Here is a 16,651-nt window from a genome sequence, read left to right as displayed (position 1 = left end):
GCTTGGAGATGATCGATCTGAAGTTGGAGGAAGCGTCTTTAGAGAGAGAGAGAGGAGTGGGGGAAATGGCTGGAGGAGCGTGCCCAATGCTTTTTATCTAGTGACACATTCGTAATTTTTAACAATTGTGATAAAAGATTATTTATTTGAAAATAGAGTCACCAAATGATTTTAGAAAAAATAGTAAAATGAAATATGCGTGTATAAACTTACTTTATACTAGAGTTTCCATAATGGGTTCGTTATTTGGTTACGATCGAGAAAAGAATTTCGCGCTATGTCCTCCGCGCCTGTTGAAAACAGTTTTATTTTTTTTAAAGTCTGTCTATTAAAAGATTTATTTATAACATTTATTTTCTTTAATTAGTAGGTCAGGGTCTCAAACAAAGATAAATTTAGATTACGTAAATAATTGTACAAAATTATTTATAAGTGCGTACCTGCGATTGTGATTATTTAAGATTGAGTACAAGACCTGGAAAAATATCAGAAAAATATTAGAATTTAAAAATAAATTCCAAACAAAGCCTTAGTCAAAATATTTGTTTGAGAAATATTTTGAAAATAATTTTAAATCATTTTCTGAGCTGTCGGGATTATTTGAAAATTGATTGGGGTTCCAAAATTACAAAAATAATTTTGGGTTTTTGAAAAGTGGAACCAAACCAGCCTTAGGACATAAGTCATAGGGGGCTTAGGTTCATTTTTACCGGTTTGTGATCAGATGGGTTCGGTCTAGACCGAGGGTGGTCTGGATCGAGGCTCAGGACACTCGGTTAGAGGACGGGAGGGTTTGGTCCTGGGGTTTGGGAGGCTCGGTCCTGAACTTGGATTGTTCGGTCCTAGGTTTATGAGTCTTGGTCCTAGATTTAGATTTCTCGATCGTGGGTCCCGGGAGTCTCGGTCATAGGTGAAAACCTTCGGTCGGATTTCTCGGTCCTTGCTCAAGAACACTGGTCCTAGAGCTTGGTCTTAACTCAAGAACATTAGTCCTTGGTCTCTATCTTAGGTGAATTTTCTCGGTCATTGCCTTCAGCCAAGACCGAGGATTCTCGGTCCTCCATCCTATAGGACTCGGTCCAAAAGGACCGAGTGTTCTTCATTTGGTATGAAGATTACAGGTTTGTATCTTTTGATACAGATCATGAAAATATTATATGTAAGTTGCTAACAACTCATAAGGATGTAAGGATCATAACCCCTAATCCTAAACCCGATCAATCGAGCAAGTCTCCGGAGCTCCCCGAACCTGAAGTCAAAGTCGAGGGGCTGCTCAGTGAGAAGAAGCGTCAAATGATTTGGACAATCTCATTGAGGGCGGAAACGAATCGACATCTCGCTTTGGTATTTCGCCAAGAGGTGCGGGATTATCTGATCCAACGATTGATTTTTAGGGCAAAATTTGGGAATTTTTGATTTAGGTCATCTCATGGTCTAGTTCTTGTTTCATTAGCTTCGAAATCATGTTTACAATCGAACACGACCAAAACAAGAAAATCAAACAAGCTCTGTAACAATTTTACAAACTGAAATTTAAATTTTATTTTTCTAAAATTTTAGACGTGATCGGATGTATGTTTCATGATTTGAAAATCATCCTAACATGTTAGACAACTATTTGAATCAAAATTCAAGCTCAAAAGCTTAAGAACACGAAATTCAAATTTTCAAATCAAATTTGAGTTTTTTTTATTGAAGTTGAATTGATGAAATCTATTTTGACAGAAAGCTTAGAAATCATTAGGGATTGATTTCAACTAAAGAAAGTACGAAACTGAGCCCTAAATAAGATCAACCTAATCAAACTTGGAAAAATCTAATTTTGAATCACAATTTGAGTTAAAGTAGGTCTGGAAGCTTACTAGTGTTTGAAGAACACTCCAATGATCTGTAGGAAGTTTTCTCAAGCCCTGAATCAAAACTTAGAACGCTGAAGCAAATTCTTCAAAAACCAGTCGCCGAAGTTCATATGAAAATCTTTGAATTTGCTGTAATATTTGGATTTTGTTCGATGGATTAGAAGACAAACCCCTAGGGAGTATTTATACTCGAGCTAAATTGGTTATTGAAGTCGAATTCATATTGAATTTGGCTTTTGAAACTCTTATTATTCATTTCTATTTTGTCCTCGGCAGCCTAGTTCTAGGGTAGGTTTTGACTTCTGATTCTAGGGGAATTGAAGATGAGGGAAATACGTGTACATTTGTGAAGTTTGGAGGGATAAGGTTGAATATTGACGGAGATAAAACTTTTGGAAGGATCATCGACGCCGAGCACGAGCCTCCGATGTTCACGATTTCTCTACGGAGAATGAGAACAAAACGACATCGTTTTGTTTAAATGAACGCATTGGCGTTCCGTCCATTGCTAGGCATTCCGTTTGGCGTTCGGGCGTCTAGGCTAACGGGGTTAGCATCCCGTTAACTGATCCGGTATGGACCCGGGCGCACGTGTGCTTGGCTACAACCGACATGCGTGACATCTTTCTGAGCGTTGAATGAAAATCCACCGCTGATCAAGTGGATATAATTCCAGCTACAATGAAGTCCTTTATTTTCGGCCACACAATATCAACATTTTTTATTTTTAATAAAAGAGTTATTTAAAATCGAATTTTTAACCTTTTTTTGCGTTTTTTTCACCAAATTAAAACACAGAAATATTTTTGACAACATAAAAAAATTTAGGTCCATTTATTTTATTTTTGGGTATTTATTATTTTAGACTATAAATTACACATAATTTTTGTCTAAAATTGTAATTAAATTATTTTAACTCCTTTTTGAGTTTAATTTGAATAAAATAAATACAATATTTTAATATCAAATTATTTTTTATTTTAATTTAAATTTTCTAATTAAAATTTAATTATCACACTAATTAATTTTAATTATTCTTAACCTCTAATTATCACATTAATTAATCTTAATTTACTTTACACTTATCATTTATTTATGATTTGAAAAAAAAAGTTTAGAATATATATATATATATATATATATATATTTATTTATTTATTTCAAACAATATTTGGTTAGTATTAATACACTGCATTCCAAACAAGACCTAGGAAATTGGTGTCCCAAACCTTTCAAAAAGCCCTAAACATATAATATTTTCAGTTCTTTACCTTTCTCCTCTTCAGTTCATAGTTGCTGCAAAAACCTCATCTTTCGCCGAGATCTGACTGCACTTCTTTACCCTTCTCTTCAAACACTCTTCAATCTTCACTCACAATGTCGGCTATGATGGTAATCTCCCTCTCTACATTCATCTATATATGTACGCATTCAGATTTCTCTTATATCTCAACTTAATTGTTTTGTGTTTTGATTGAAAAACAGCAACCCCAGATCATATTGTTGAAGGAAGGGACAGATACATCACAAGGGAAGCCTCAACTCATAAGCAACATAAATGCTTGTGTGGCCGTCGGCGATGTGGTTCGTACCACTCTTGGTCCAAGGGGGATGGACAAGTTGATTCATGACGATAAAGGAAATACTACTATTTCTAATGATGGGGCAACCATTATGAAGTTACTTGATATTGTTCATCCTGCTGCTAAGATCCTTGTTGATATTGCTAAATCACAAGATTCTGAGGTATCGTTTTTAGTTGTTGTTAACTTGTTACTGTCGTTTTTAAGTGTTTGGATGTCTTTTACTCAACATGAATTTGATTTTGTTGGTTTTCTTAAATTTAACATTTTTGTTGACATTGTTTTCTGTAGATTTCGTTTTTTTGCTAGGGTTAGGGGATGTGATTTCAAACCCGTAATTTTTTGCAACTTGTATAATGACTGTTACTGGTTTTCATTCATTTCTAGTATTGAGATTGGTAATGGACTTTAAAAGTAAAATTAAGTGTTTCTGTACACCACCATTATACAAATTCACCACCCTATTAGGTTTAGTTGGAATAAGGACTACAATCTGCATAGTGGGAAGCAATGAACTCCAACTATTTATTCATAAAGCTTAAAAAATGCATTAGACACTCACTACTTTTGTGATGCTATTATTTCCATTTTTCAGTGTAGAGGTAATCATTTTACCAATGTTCTTATTATTGGGTTTTAGTCACTTAAATTGTTCATTTCCAATGGATATTGAAAAATAAGTTTCTCCTTATTTAGTTTTTTGAAAAAAAAATGTTTGACATATCTACATATCTTCAATTAAAAGTGGATTGTTTGGTTCAAATGATCAAAATAAACCCAGATCAAACAGGCCCTTAGTTTAGTTTCCTCCAAATCTGTCTAGACATATCTACTTCTAGAGTAGGTCAAACTCTGAAAGGGTAGTATTGCATTGGTAGATGAAAAGGATAATGCTCCTACAACCTGAAAGTCTATGTCCTTGGTCTCTAGATCAGCAAACCAAGATTGCATATTTTTCTTCATCTTCTAGAGGAGATTGCATTAAGCTGCTTGCTAAATTGTTTTGTTTCCAGGATATAATTATGTGATCCACTTTGACATTTTCTGTAGAAGTTTCCTCTAAACCTCTTTATTTTGCAGGTCGGCGATGGAACCACCACAGTCGTATTGCTTGCTGCTGAATTCTTAAGAGAAGCCAAACCTTTTATTGAAGATGGCATTCACTCTCAGAATCTAATCCGTAGTTATCGAACTGCATGTAATTTGGTATGAATGTTTCAGTTGTTGTGAGTTTGGGGATAATTTAATTGTTATCTTGGTTGTGGTGTCATATGCCCTTATCCTTATTTGTATTTTCACCTTTGGTATTGCTCTGTTTAATGTAGGCTATTGAGAAGATCAAGGCCTCTGCTGTTAGTATAGAGGGAAAAAGTTTGGAAGAAAAAAAGAGTTTGTTGGCAAAGTGTGCTTCGACAACTCTGTCTTCAAAGCTAATTGGCGGGGAAAAGGAGTTCTTTGCTTCTATGGTGGTTGATGCTGTTCTTGCAATTGGCGATGATGATAGGCTAAATATGATTGGAATCAAGAAGGTATATTTTAAAAGCATTAAAACTAGATTCAGCATAATGTGGTTGTATAATTGTCAACATTTTTACCGATATGCTTCTGATAAGTCTCTCAAACTTTTTGCAATAATAATGAAATTCTATTCTGACTCTTTTCATCCTTTAATTGACAACTTTGCCTTTTCTCTTCACGGATATGTTTTCTGTTTTTGAAATTCAAAGTGTTTAAGTTGCTTATTATGCTTCACAAAATGATTACTCTAAACTCTACACTTTGATGAATATATTATAGGCAACGTTTATTGAGATGTCACTATTTTTTGGGTGCTCAAGTTCCATTTTGAAATTATGTATTCATAAGTCAACAAGGTATTTTTACAAATATTTTGTAATTTAGTAAAATGTCATCAATGTCAAGATCAAATCTACACATAATTCTTGTGCCTTTTGTGCCCAAATATTGTTAATTCTTTATTCTATATACATATTTTTTGTGCCAAAGTGATGATTCAAGTATTACATAAATGTTCTTCATATCATACATCCAAATGAAGCTGCTATAGGTCTCATGTGTTTTTTTTACTTCACATATTTACTTATCTTAGCTACAAGCACCTCAATGAGGTTAAGATTTACTAATTTTTTACTCTACTCTAATTCTCAATATCGGCCATTATGTCGGTACATTATAGCTTTTATATTAGCTTTTGTTTTCATTAACATCTAGGTGATTACACAAACAAATTTTTTGAGTATAAAGGAATAATTTGGAAACACTTTCCGAATCTAGATGAGAAACCGTCAGATTTGGATTTTGATATTCTAACAAGATTAGTTTTCTTCTGAATTTCAAATTGTTAATGCTGACAAGTATTTAAAAGGAAAATAGTCATTATGTAGGTATGGCATGGAACTGCTAGCCTATGTAGCTTACTTGATGTAACTTGATATTAGTTTGTAGTTTAATTAGAAATATTCTATTTATTTGATATCATGGGTGTATATTAGGCCTTTATGCAAGATATTTAGGTGTTTGGGAGAAAAGAACATACAAAATGAAATGCTTTCTATATTTTGGTTAGGTTCCGGGTGGTACTATGAGGGACTCCTTCCTAGTAAACGGAGTTGCGTTCAAGAAGACGTTTTCATATGCGGGGTTTGAACAACAACCTAAGAAATTTTTGGAGCCCAAAATCCTTTTGTTAAATATTGAGTTGGAGCTGAAGTCGGAGAAAGAAAATGCTGAGATAAGGTATTTAATAATATTCATTTGAAGTCTCTTTGCTTAAATTGAGATATAAAGTACCTATATTTTCTCATCTATTGCAGGCTATCAGATCCATCACAATATCAGTCAATTGTTGATGCTGAATGGAATATCATTTATGATAAATTGGATAAATGTGCTAAGAGTGGAGCCAAAATTATACTATCGAGGTTGGCTATTGGTGATCTAGGCACACAGGTATCCTACACTTTCTGCACACAAGTTCCTTCTACGTCATTCAAAGTCCATGCTAAATGTTAAGTCTTGATATATACATTTAACATGCAAGTTTTTTATTTTCTCATCCATGATAAAGTGACATGGTTATATGTTGTCTTAAAAGATATCCTCTAGCTTTACAATGTGCTAATTTTGTCTTATACAGTTTAATCTACAAATAATATTATTGCAAGAATGATGCCATTATCTGGCTATATAATCAATTAACTTTATTTTTTAACCAAATAACATCTTGTATTAAACAAACCATTATAAATCACATATAGTTCATTCACATGCACAAGAAAGTGTAAAAAATGGAGAAAATTGAAAAACAAAAAAAATCCTCACACTCATCCCTCCACAATAAACACTTTTCCTAATATGAGTTCTCATACTCGTAATTAAGGAAAATCTCAATGGTCATTGACTGCAACTCTGATGAATGTTCAAGTGGCTATCTTATCAACATTTTCTTAAACACAAAGCCTAGATATGCATACTCCTACTTAAAAAATCACTTTTCTTGGAGAATCCTCAAATTTCAGTAATGATATTTTTGGAGACAGACAAATTTCACAAATGGGGAGTTTTGAAGTTCTTGTTGGTTATCAAATTTCAGTAATGATTTTTGAAGATAATTGAAGAAAGTGACAGGTTGACAGTTTCACATAAAATGGGGTGGAAGTAACATGCGAAAATCAATGAAATTACCTTGTTGTGTGGATGTAGATGTTAATATTGCTTCAGTAAATTGCTTTAGCTGTCCACTGAAAGCTTAATATCTAGACTTCTATTTGGACTTTGACTTGTTTTGATAGTTTTGTATTAAATCTCTTCTTAAAAAAGATAGCTTTGTATTAAATACACTTTGACCGCCTTTTTTATTGACACATACAATTGCTTGGAAAAATAGAAAAGTTAACATCTTTTGCAGATTAATGGCTTCATCTTGACTAGTTAAATGGGTTGTTCCATGACAGTATTTTGCAGATAGGGATATCTTTTGTGCTGGCCGTGTTGCAGAAGAAGATTTACAGAGAGTTGCTGCTGCAACTGGTGGAACTGTTCAAACGTCTGTTAACAACATCATTGATGAGGTTCCTGTTTGGCTATCTTTCTTTCATATTCTAAATAGTATACTCATCATAAATGTAGTAGTTGTATTATTTGATCCGTTGTCTCCGTTTAAGTGTTATGAATTGTTCTTTATTTCCCCATGTATTTTGGTGTGTATCCAGGTCCTTGGATCATGTGAAATCTTTGAGGAGAAGCAAGTTGGAAATGAGAGGTTTAACATATTTAGTGGTTGCCCCTCAGGTCAGACTGCCACTATTGTTCTGCGGGGTGGAGCAGACCAGGTTTGATATAATTTTGTTTGGATGTAAGTACACTATATATGTTCTCTAGCCTTTTTTCTTAAGACCTATTGTACCAAAATGATTTTCAGTTCATTGAGGAAGCTGAACGGAGTTTACATGATGCAATCATGATTGTTAGAAGGGCTGTTAAGAATTCTACTGTAGTCCCTGGTGGCGGTGCTATAGATGTATGCTTTATCACATCAATATACCTTTCTGAATTGACTTAATCCATCAGTGGCATGATCATAGAAACTTGTTCAATTTTTTTATTTTATTATTGTTGTAGATGGAGATAAGCCGATATCTGAGACAGCATGCACGCACAATTGCTGGAAAGTCTCAGCTTTTTATCAACTCTTATGCAAAGGCACTTGAGGTATGCATTTTCTGTCCAATGTCAAATATGGTTTTGTATCCTCTCGTTCCCTTTCATTCTTGCTTTCATAAAAATTTGTGCTAATCTTATAAGGAAGTCAGATGGCTATAGTTGGTTAATTTGTTGAATCCATTTCCGTTCACTCACATCCCTAATATGGTGCTATTGTCATTATGACCATGTTTCATTTTGCTTCTAATTTCACACAAAGTACTGCTAGGTGGCATATTACTCTCTTTCAGCATGTGTTAATTTACTACGTTTCTTATTTCTCTTTGTTTACTTGTTTTTGTCGGGATTAATTATCCCCATTTAAGTTATCGAAGTGGAATCAGTTGGCTATTTAACAAAGGTTCTAGAGACTCATCTACTTTCACAATCCTTTAGATCTGAAATCATCACTTTTGCAGATTATCCCAAGACAACTCTGTGATAATGCTGGCTTTGATGCAACTGATGTGCTGAACAAACTGAGACAGAAACATGCACTCCCATCTGGTTGTTATCTCTTGCTCTACTTTTTGACTTTTGAATGCCATGAAATGTGGTTGATTATGATTTTTATTGCATGAACTATTATGCTTTTGTTTGATTGAAACAACTAATTATTCCTGCTATCTAATTGTGCAGTTGGGCTTGCTTCTTTAATTAAGATGTTTAGGATTCATTAGGCAGTGTTTGATAATAACATAACACTTAATCTACTTTATTAAGTGCTTATTTGAATTAAGTTTATTTGATAACTGTTGATTAAATTAAAATAACTTAACTATTTAGATCTAGCTCAAATTAAGCTAAACAAATTGAGCTAAAAATTTGGCTTAATGACTTAACACGGTAATCTAGTTAATCGTTCAGAAAACAACTTTAACCCTTGAAAATTAATCAAATTACGTTACTTTAAGGGTGAAATAGTCTTAAGGGACTTTCCCGAAATTAGTTACACGTTTTATTCAACATTTATTTGTCAAAGACTTTACTTATTCGGCAATTAAAATTCAATATTTAGCACTTAGTTTCTGTTTTATGAAACACACTAGAAGTTGTGAATGTCTTAGGCAGAATTTGTGTTTGGAACCTATAAGACAAACTGTTTACATCACTTGCTTGCATTATCTTGAATTTTCAAGGCCATTAGAAAACTGCAGTTCATGAGATATATCATTATTATTATGTTGGTACAAATAATTCTATCCACCAAGAAAGAATTTCATGTATTTTCTGACATACCAACTTCGAGGTTTTATAGAACTAATCTCCCATTTAGATTTGGAACGGATTTTGGATGTTTCAAAGAATATTAATCTGATGTGATGGTTGTTGATCTTTATTTTTTTTTCTTTCTATATTGCAGGCGAGGGATCACCATTTGGTGTAGACATCAATACTGGGGGAATTGCTGATTCATTTGCCAACTTTGTTTGGGAACCAGCTGTTGTTAAGGTCTGACTGTCAATAATGTAGAAATTACTTCTTTTATATATATATTTTTAACTTTTTTTTTGAAAAATAGAATTATTCCAGAATTAGTATAGTGCTCTTAGAAATTATGTTCACTCTTGTCGTTCTCCTCTGCAGATCAATGCTATAAATGCTGCTACGGAGGCGGCTTGCCTCGTCTTAAGTGTTGATGAGACAGTCAAGAATCCTAAGGTAATATAGAGATTCAACTTTTCTTTAGAATATATACAGTTTCTTTTTGTTCCGGTTCTTGTGATCCACTTTAAAATCTTACTACATTTTTTTTACAAAATAAAAATAAATTGCAATTCAAAACAAGCTAAAAGTTCAGTTGCCAAATAAATTGTGATCTGATTTAGCTATACTTTTTTTTATCAAACAAATAATAATCGGTTTTGAAAATAAATATTCAAAATCTAATCTAGATTGAGATACAACCAATTTTTTGGATAAATCTTACTTTGCAAATAAATTGTGATCTGATTTAGCTATACTTTATTTATCAAACGAATAATTATCTATTTATGAAATCTATTTTGGATTGAGATACAACCAATTTTTTGGATATTTCTTACTTTCCAAGTACACAAATAAGTTATTGTTTTCAAGTGGAATGTGTTGAACTAAAAGGTTGTGGTCGTCTCATGTTCTATTCTCACTAAAATCACCTCGACTGAATTGATGGTCAACAATGGTGGTAGTATGCTAAAAAAAACTTTGTCGCTAAAAAAATAGTTTTTGTTACCTATTGCTTGATTGATGCATGATATATTGGCCTCATTTGAAAACACTTATTATTTTGTTTAAGTATCTGAATTCGAAATGCTTGGAAATTGAAATTAGGAAGATACAGATATCAAAGTTTAATGATTTTTCTCACTGGATGTATCCACGGGAAATGGTTTCCATGTAGAGTCTAAACACCTTTTAGACTTTTTTTCCGTATATTCTTTGTAATGTTCTATCCTCTAGTGGATACCCTCTACTGAAATTTAAAAGTAATATTGGTTTTGCAGTCGGAAAGCGCTCAAGGAGAGGCTGCTGCAAGTGCTATGGGGGGAAGAGGGCGTGGTGGCTTTCGCGGTCGTGGGCGAGGGATGAGAAGGTGATGTGAAAGGCGGTTAATTCCACAAGCAGATTCTTTGCGGGTTAGAATAGTTCTTCTCTCGAGTTGTTTTCTTGCGGTTTTTATATATATTATTTATGATCAGTGGCAACTGACTTATGTTTTTCTTTCTTTGGTTTTGTTTTCAAGATCATGTTTAATTATTTATATTTGAAAAAAAATGTTTTGCTTAACATTTCCATATTTCTGGTTTGATCTTAGAAAATTAATAACATATTGGTTTTTGGTACTTCAAATTCATCTTGTTACAATATGAATGAGTATGATTATGGAATTTTGTTTATTCACTTTAATTTCAGTATTCTGGTTTCAACTTAGATTTATGTCTTGCGCAGTTTATCTATCGATATCATGAGATATCACGACCCCATATAATTTAAGGCGTTTCTTGTTTATAGAGGAAATAAAACTCGACACTTTTTATCTCTTAAGCCTACTAAAATTTATGTATAGATATCATAATTGAGAGTAATTTGTTTTGAATATAAGATTGTTATTAGTATCTTGATTAAGATTAATTTATTTTTAAAATTAGATTATTTAGATAATTATGATCTTTGAGTATATTTTAAATTATGTTTTTGTAATATGAGTATGATAACAATTAAGTTTGACCAAAATTATGTTTGCCAAATTTCTACTTGTATATATATATATATATATATATATATTTTTTTTTTATTATTATTTGTATTAAAAAACTTATTGTTAATATTTAAATACATTTATTATTGTTAATTAAATATTGTTAGTAAGTTTGATGTTAAATAATTACATAGATATCTTTGATAAATTTGATTCTGTAATTGATTTTTCTTGATAACAATTTAAACATAAATTATAAATCAAAGCAAATTTTGATGAAAAAAATTGATCTAACCAAACATTATGATTATTTAAATGTATTTCTTTTTCTTATTTGTAATTATCAAAGAATTTTTTCAAGCTTCATTTAGAAACACTCTTTGGTTATAAATTTAAATATATTTAAATTTGAGTTTTAACATAAAAAGAAAACACTATGAATCATCCTATAGAAAGCTCTCACCTTTTCGAGTGTATTTTCTTGTGACTTATACTATATTAGTCACCAATTTTATTCTCTTTTTCAAATTTCTTTTAAACACAGTTAAGTAAACAAAGAATTATTTATTTTTTTTTGAAATAAAGTAAATATTCAATAAAAAAAAATAAAATAAAATAAAATACAACCTAAGATTTATTCAAGAATAATACCAACAAAGACCAATAAGGAACATTTATTTGGAAAGCTACAGGACTTCGTTTAAGTTAGAACAAGTTCTCTATCGTAAATTCCGTTATAAGAAACTATATTTTAAAAGTCGCGCAAAATTACAAGCATAAGTCCTATGTGGTTTATGGTTTCAAAGTAGAAAATGATCAATTATCTTGTATGGGATATCATATTAATTGAAATTTTATATAGTCATTCAATTTCTAAGCAATAATAATGTGACTATTTTATAATCCACACAGAAAAAGATGACATAAGTTTGAGACATAATATATATATATATATTCAAATTACTGTGAATAGAAAGAAACAAAAATTCCAGAACAGTGATAGTTACTACTCATTGATAATATATACGTTATATTAAAAACAATTCTGAACAGATCCAAATAAATTTAAATAATATAAAAAAGTAATGCAGTGGTGTCTAATGTAACTATCAGAATAGCATCCCAAGAAAAACTTTAAATGTGGGTACTCGTGGCTTTCCTATTTTTTTGTTTATTTTTTTTAATTTAAAAATAAGAATTTTGTATTGATAATAAAAATATTTAAAGAATTTTTAATAAGATACTAAACCTGCCAAGAACAAAATATGCATCATAAAATTCATATATGAAGTATCAAATTAGCTTATAAGTTAGTTTGATTTAACTTATTTGCTAACCGTTTATTAGTATTCAACTTCTATTTTGTTCAATTTATTTACAAATCGTTAATGTATTATAGAGAAGAAAGAAAAAAAGATTTTTTTGGCTCGGAGTTTAATTTAGCTTATTCGTTCAAACTATACATTGTCATTTTAATCGTGCTGCAATTACTAAATCAAATTAGCCCTTAGGTACAATAAAATGATTCGGACTAGTTTGATACAGCAACTTATTTGTTAAACGCTCAATAATGTTGGATACATTTCAGCTTATTCGAAATGCTAACATTGTGAGGGTGTTTAATTTGCTTAATTGTTCAAACTTATCATTCTTATTTGCTTCATTATTTAACTTATTCGTTAAACGCTCAATTACGTTTGATTTTAGATTATTCACACCGTTTATTGAAACTTATAATCTGAATTAATCAAAGCCATAAAGGCTGAGAATCTAAAATCACCTTACATTGGCTAGATCAAATACTACATTTTGTTTATTCAAATCTTCTTTATTACACATTTTATTGGTAGTCATACTAGGGGAGAATACCCATATCTTTTTTTTCTTTTCTCAATTTCATAATTTATTCTTTCTAAGATAGAATAGAGAAACTGGCCCTGGTGGGACTGATTAGTTAGGTTGGAGGGAGACTTCAAGTTGATAACTAGATAAGAAATTGATGAATGAACTATATAAGATAACAGTAGTCAATAATAATTGATCTTTTGAATAGATTCCACACTATTTGCTTCTTATACATATATATGATTTGATCACTCAAGCCTTGTCAATTGATTTCAATCCTACCAACTAATAAATATACACGGGACTTTTTAGAATGACACGCAATAGAGGTATGTTGGAGTTTTCCCGACTTTTTTATAATCATTTTGTTTTTGTTTCGATGAGAATGGAATCAATTTTGATTAACTATTGTTGGGTTATCGTTTTGGAAGTTTCAAATTGTTTTTAAGTTTTCGATGGTCATTGTCACACTTAATTATAAATTATGATTATAGTTCATACTTTTCATTTTTTTGAGTTTATTATTTATTTCCGATGTTATTACGTGACACTTGATGTTATGTTCAACCTAATTAAAAAAAATGAGTTTATTATCTATTTTAGATGTTATTACGTGACATTTGATGTTATCTTAAAATCTAAAATAAAAAATTGTTGTAAAAATGGAAAAATTGTCTATATGACGTGGCTGATTAGACCATTTGACGCGTATAAGAAAATCAGATCGATAAGTAAGAATACCAACTTAGAATGAAATGACCTAACACCTAGCAAATATTTAATTAGATTTAGGTGAAGAAGATGAATCAAATCTATTTACATAATTGAGTGGAATGGTGGTTGGTTTGCATGCATGCATGTTCCATGTTTTTGGAACACAAATCTTTCACCTAATTTTCTACAAATAATTGACAAGCAATAATATTGCCCACCAACTGTTTTAATACTTAATGCCCATATGTTTCATTTTGTTTGTTTAATTATCACTATAAAAATTCACAACTAAAATAAATAATATATAAAATTTGGAAAAAAAATCACTTAAACTCCAACTAAAATATTAAATCAATTTTTACCACTAAATGATATATATCGAGAAAGGCATTGTTCGGAGTCGGGTTATTTAAATAACTATTTAAATGATTGGTGATGATTTTTAGGTAGGTATATTTTTGATGAAAAGATTTAAAAAGTATTAATATATAATGATAAAATAAAAAATAATAATTTAAAATAGAGAGTATTTTAGTATTTTGAGTAATGAATTGAATTGTGTGATGGATGAGAGAGATATGATGTTTTTGAGTTATAAATTATTTAAATAATTTATACCGAACAAAGCCAAAATGTTGTTAAAACAATCATTAAAATTTTAAAATTATTTGATGTGGTTGAATATGTTTTTTTGGAAATTAAAAATTCTAACTTATAATATAAAAAAATATATATATATATATATTATCACTAATATTTTAGATTTTCACAAAAATTTTAAAGTTACAACATTGCTACCAATTTACCATTTTCAACTTTAATGGAATAAGTAATCAAATATAAATAATATAAAGAATCTAATTTTAATTTTTTATTCATATATTTATCACTTATTTTATATAATATATTATTTACAAAATAGTATAACACATTTAAACTAAAAATTACAAATTGTGTTTCAAGAACATGGATTTTACAAGATTTTATAACATTAATTGCAACTAAGTCTTCATATAGCAAATTTACACCTAATTTGACAACTTTTTATATATAATAACATTGCGAAATAGGTAATGACATTTAAATTATTAATTTTCAATCTGTAAAATTAAAAAATCTGTATAAATTTTTAACAAAAAATTTAAGCTCAAAATTTCAACTTATTAGAATTGTCTTTATTTTGTTCTTACTTGTTCAACCAATCAAATTTTAGTTATTTGAAGTTTTCCCAAATAAGTAAATGTCAGTTTCTTATTTTAATGTATAATTTTTTATTTATATTGATTTTTTAGCTTTTAAATGAAATGATCTATTTTTTTAAAAATTAAGCATTTTTTTTAGAAATCTATGCCTCCTAATTTATAGAAATTGGTTTGAATAGTTAAAAAAATGTGTAATCTTAATAAATATTTAATAAATTATAAAGAAAAAGATAAATTTAATATTTATTTTCCACACAATTTTATAACTACATAACTCTATATATATTACACCAATTTGGACGTAATTATTTTTTACAAGATATACCGGTTCAAAACTGCATAATACGATTTTAAATTCCTTAAAAATGTGTAAGTGTGAGAATAATTGAAAAAAAAAAGTTAATATTTTATTTTTATAAATACCCTAAATTAATTAAGATATTGAAATATTATCTTCAATTAAAGATTGACCCACTTCATTAATGTGTGTGAGAAAACTTTAATGAATTTAAATTGTGTTAGTTAAATTATAATATGATAAATTCAAAATTAATTTAATTAAAAAAAAATCAAATTTGAACCTAAAATAATAATTGAATAAAAAATAATTAAAAAAGTTTGAAAGTTGAAATCTAGTCATGAACGGGATCGAATACGAAAGGACGGTTACTGATAGAGCATCTATTCAGTGAGTGATGTTCATTTCATAATGGACGGTTGTGATGAAAAGAAGTACACATAAGAGAAAAAAACAAATATTAAAAAAAATTAAAAAAAAATAAAAAGATTGTGTGTCCTAACTCCTAGGTTGGCATTTTGTGTAAATTAATTAATAAAATAAATAATTATAAAAATAATAATAATAATAATTATTATTGGTCCCATCACTCTGCATTTCTGCATGAACCATTCACGTGTCCTGCCATTTATTAACATCTTCTTTCTTCTTCCCTTGTGACTTTGTTTGCTTAAAAAAATTGAATTATAAATTCAAAATAAATTATTATAATTAAATTTAAATTATTTAAAAGAAAAAGGAATTTATTTTAATATTATAATTCCAGAATTGAATTGAGTTATAAATTTGCTACAAAGAATATGCAAATCAATCAAGCTATAGGATTTGTTTGATTTAACTTATTTTCAGTTCATTCTCTCTAGATTATTTATTAAATTGTTTAATTTATTTGATACACTAACTTTGATAAGTTTAATCACTTAAGCTTATTTAATTTTTAGTTTTAATATTTATTAATTAATATTATATATATATATATTTATATGTGTATTATTTTATTTTTAATCTTAATACTAGATGTTTTTTAACATTTCTTTTATTATAATATATTTTTTTTATTTTTTTTATTATTTATGTTTAATTATAAATAACTCACTATTTAATTTTTTATTCTTTTATAAATATAATATTAAAATAGCTTTTGTATTTATATATTTAATTATTTTACTCAAAATTTGAAACTTTTATTTATTTAATTTTAAATCCGATAGGCACCCACATTTTTTAAATAGATTTTATTTTAAATA

At 29.5% G+C, this 16,651-nt stretch overlaps 1 protein-coding gene across 1 annotated transcript; it reads left to right on the top strand.

Moving 5' to 3' along the window:
• Positions 1 to 3,093: 3,093 nt before the first annotated feature.
• Positions 3,094 to 11,047, top strand: LOC124942829 (T-complex protein 1 subunit eta-like). The gene is made up of 14 exons (XM_047483394.1): positions 3,094 to 3,251; positions 3,345 to 3,605; positions 4,523 to 4,648; positions 4,768 to 4,971; positions 6,030 to 6,199; positions 6,277 to 6,412; positions 7,417 to 7,533; positions 7,675 to 7,794; positions 7,884 to 7,982; positions 8,084 to 8,173; positions 8,584 to 8,671; positions 9,528 to 9,616; positions 9,752 to 9,826; positions 10,651 to 11,047. Exons 1-14 carry the CDS (start codon positions 3,237 to 3,239, stop codon positions 10,741 to 10,743), a joined length of 1,683 nt encoding a protein of 560 aa, XP_047339350.1. The 5' UTR covers positions 3,094 to 3,236; the 3' UTR covers positions 10,744 to 11,047.
• Positions 11,048 to 16,651: the final 5,604 nt, after the last annotated feature.

Source organism: Impatiens glandulifera, chromosome 6 (assembly GCF_907164915.1).
Source record: "Impatiens glandulifera chromosome 6, dImpGla2.1, whole genome shotgun sequence".
Lineage (NCBI taxonomy): Eukaryota > Viridiplantae > Streptophyta > Magnoliopsida > Ericales > Balsaminaceae > Impatiens > Impatiens glandulifera.
The sequence above is the reverse complement of the archived record's forward strand: the minus strand, read 5'-3'. Positions and strand labels throughout refer to the sequence as shown.

Excerpts from the sequence above, each read along its gene's own strand:
- LOC124942829 (XM_047483394.1), top strand. Across the intron at positions 3,606-4,522 it reads CTAAATCACAAGATTCTGAG|GTCGGCGATGGAACCACCAC; the intron begins GTATCGTTTTTA and ends TTTATTTTGCAG. Across the intron at positions 7,534-7,674 it reads TTAACAACATCATTGATGAG|GTCCTTGGATCATGTGAAAT; the intron begins GTTCCTGTTTGG and ends GTGTGTATCCAG.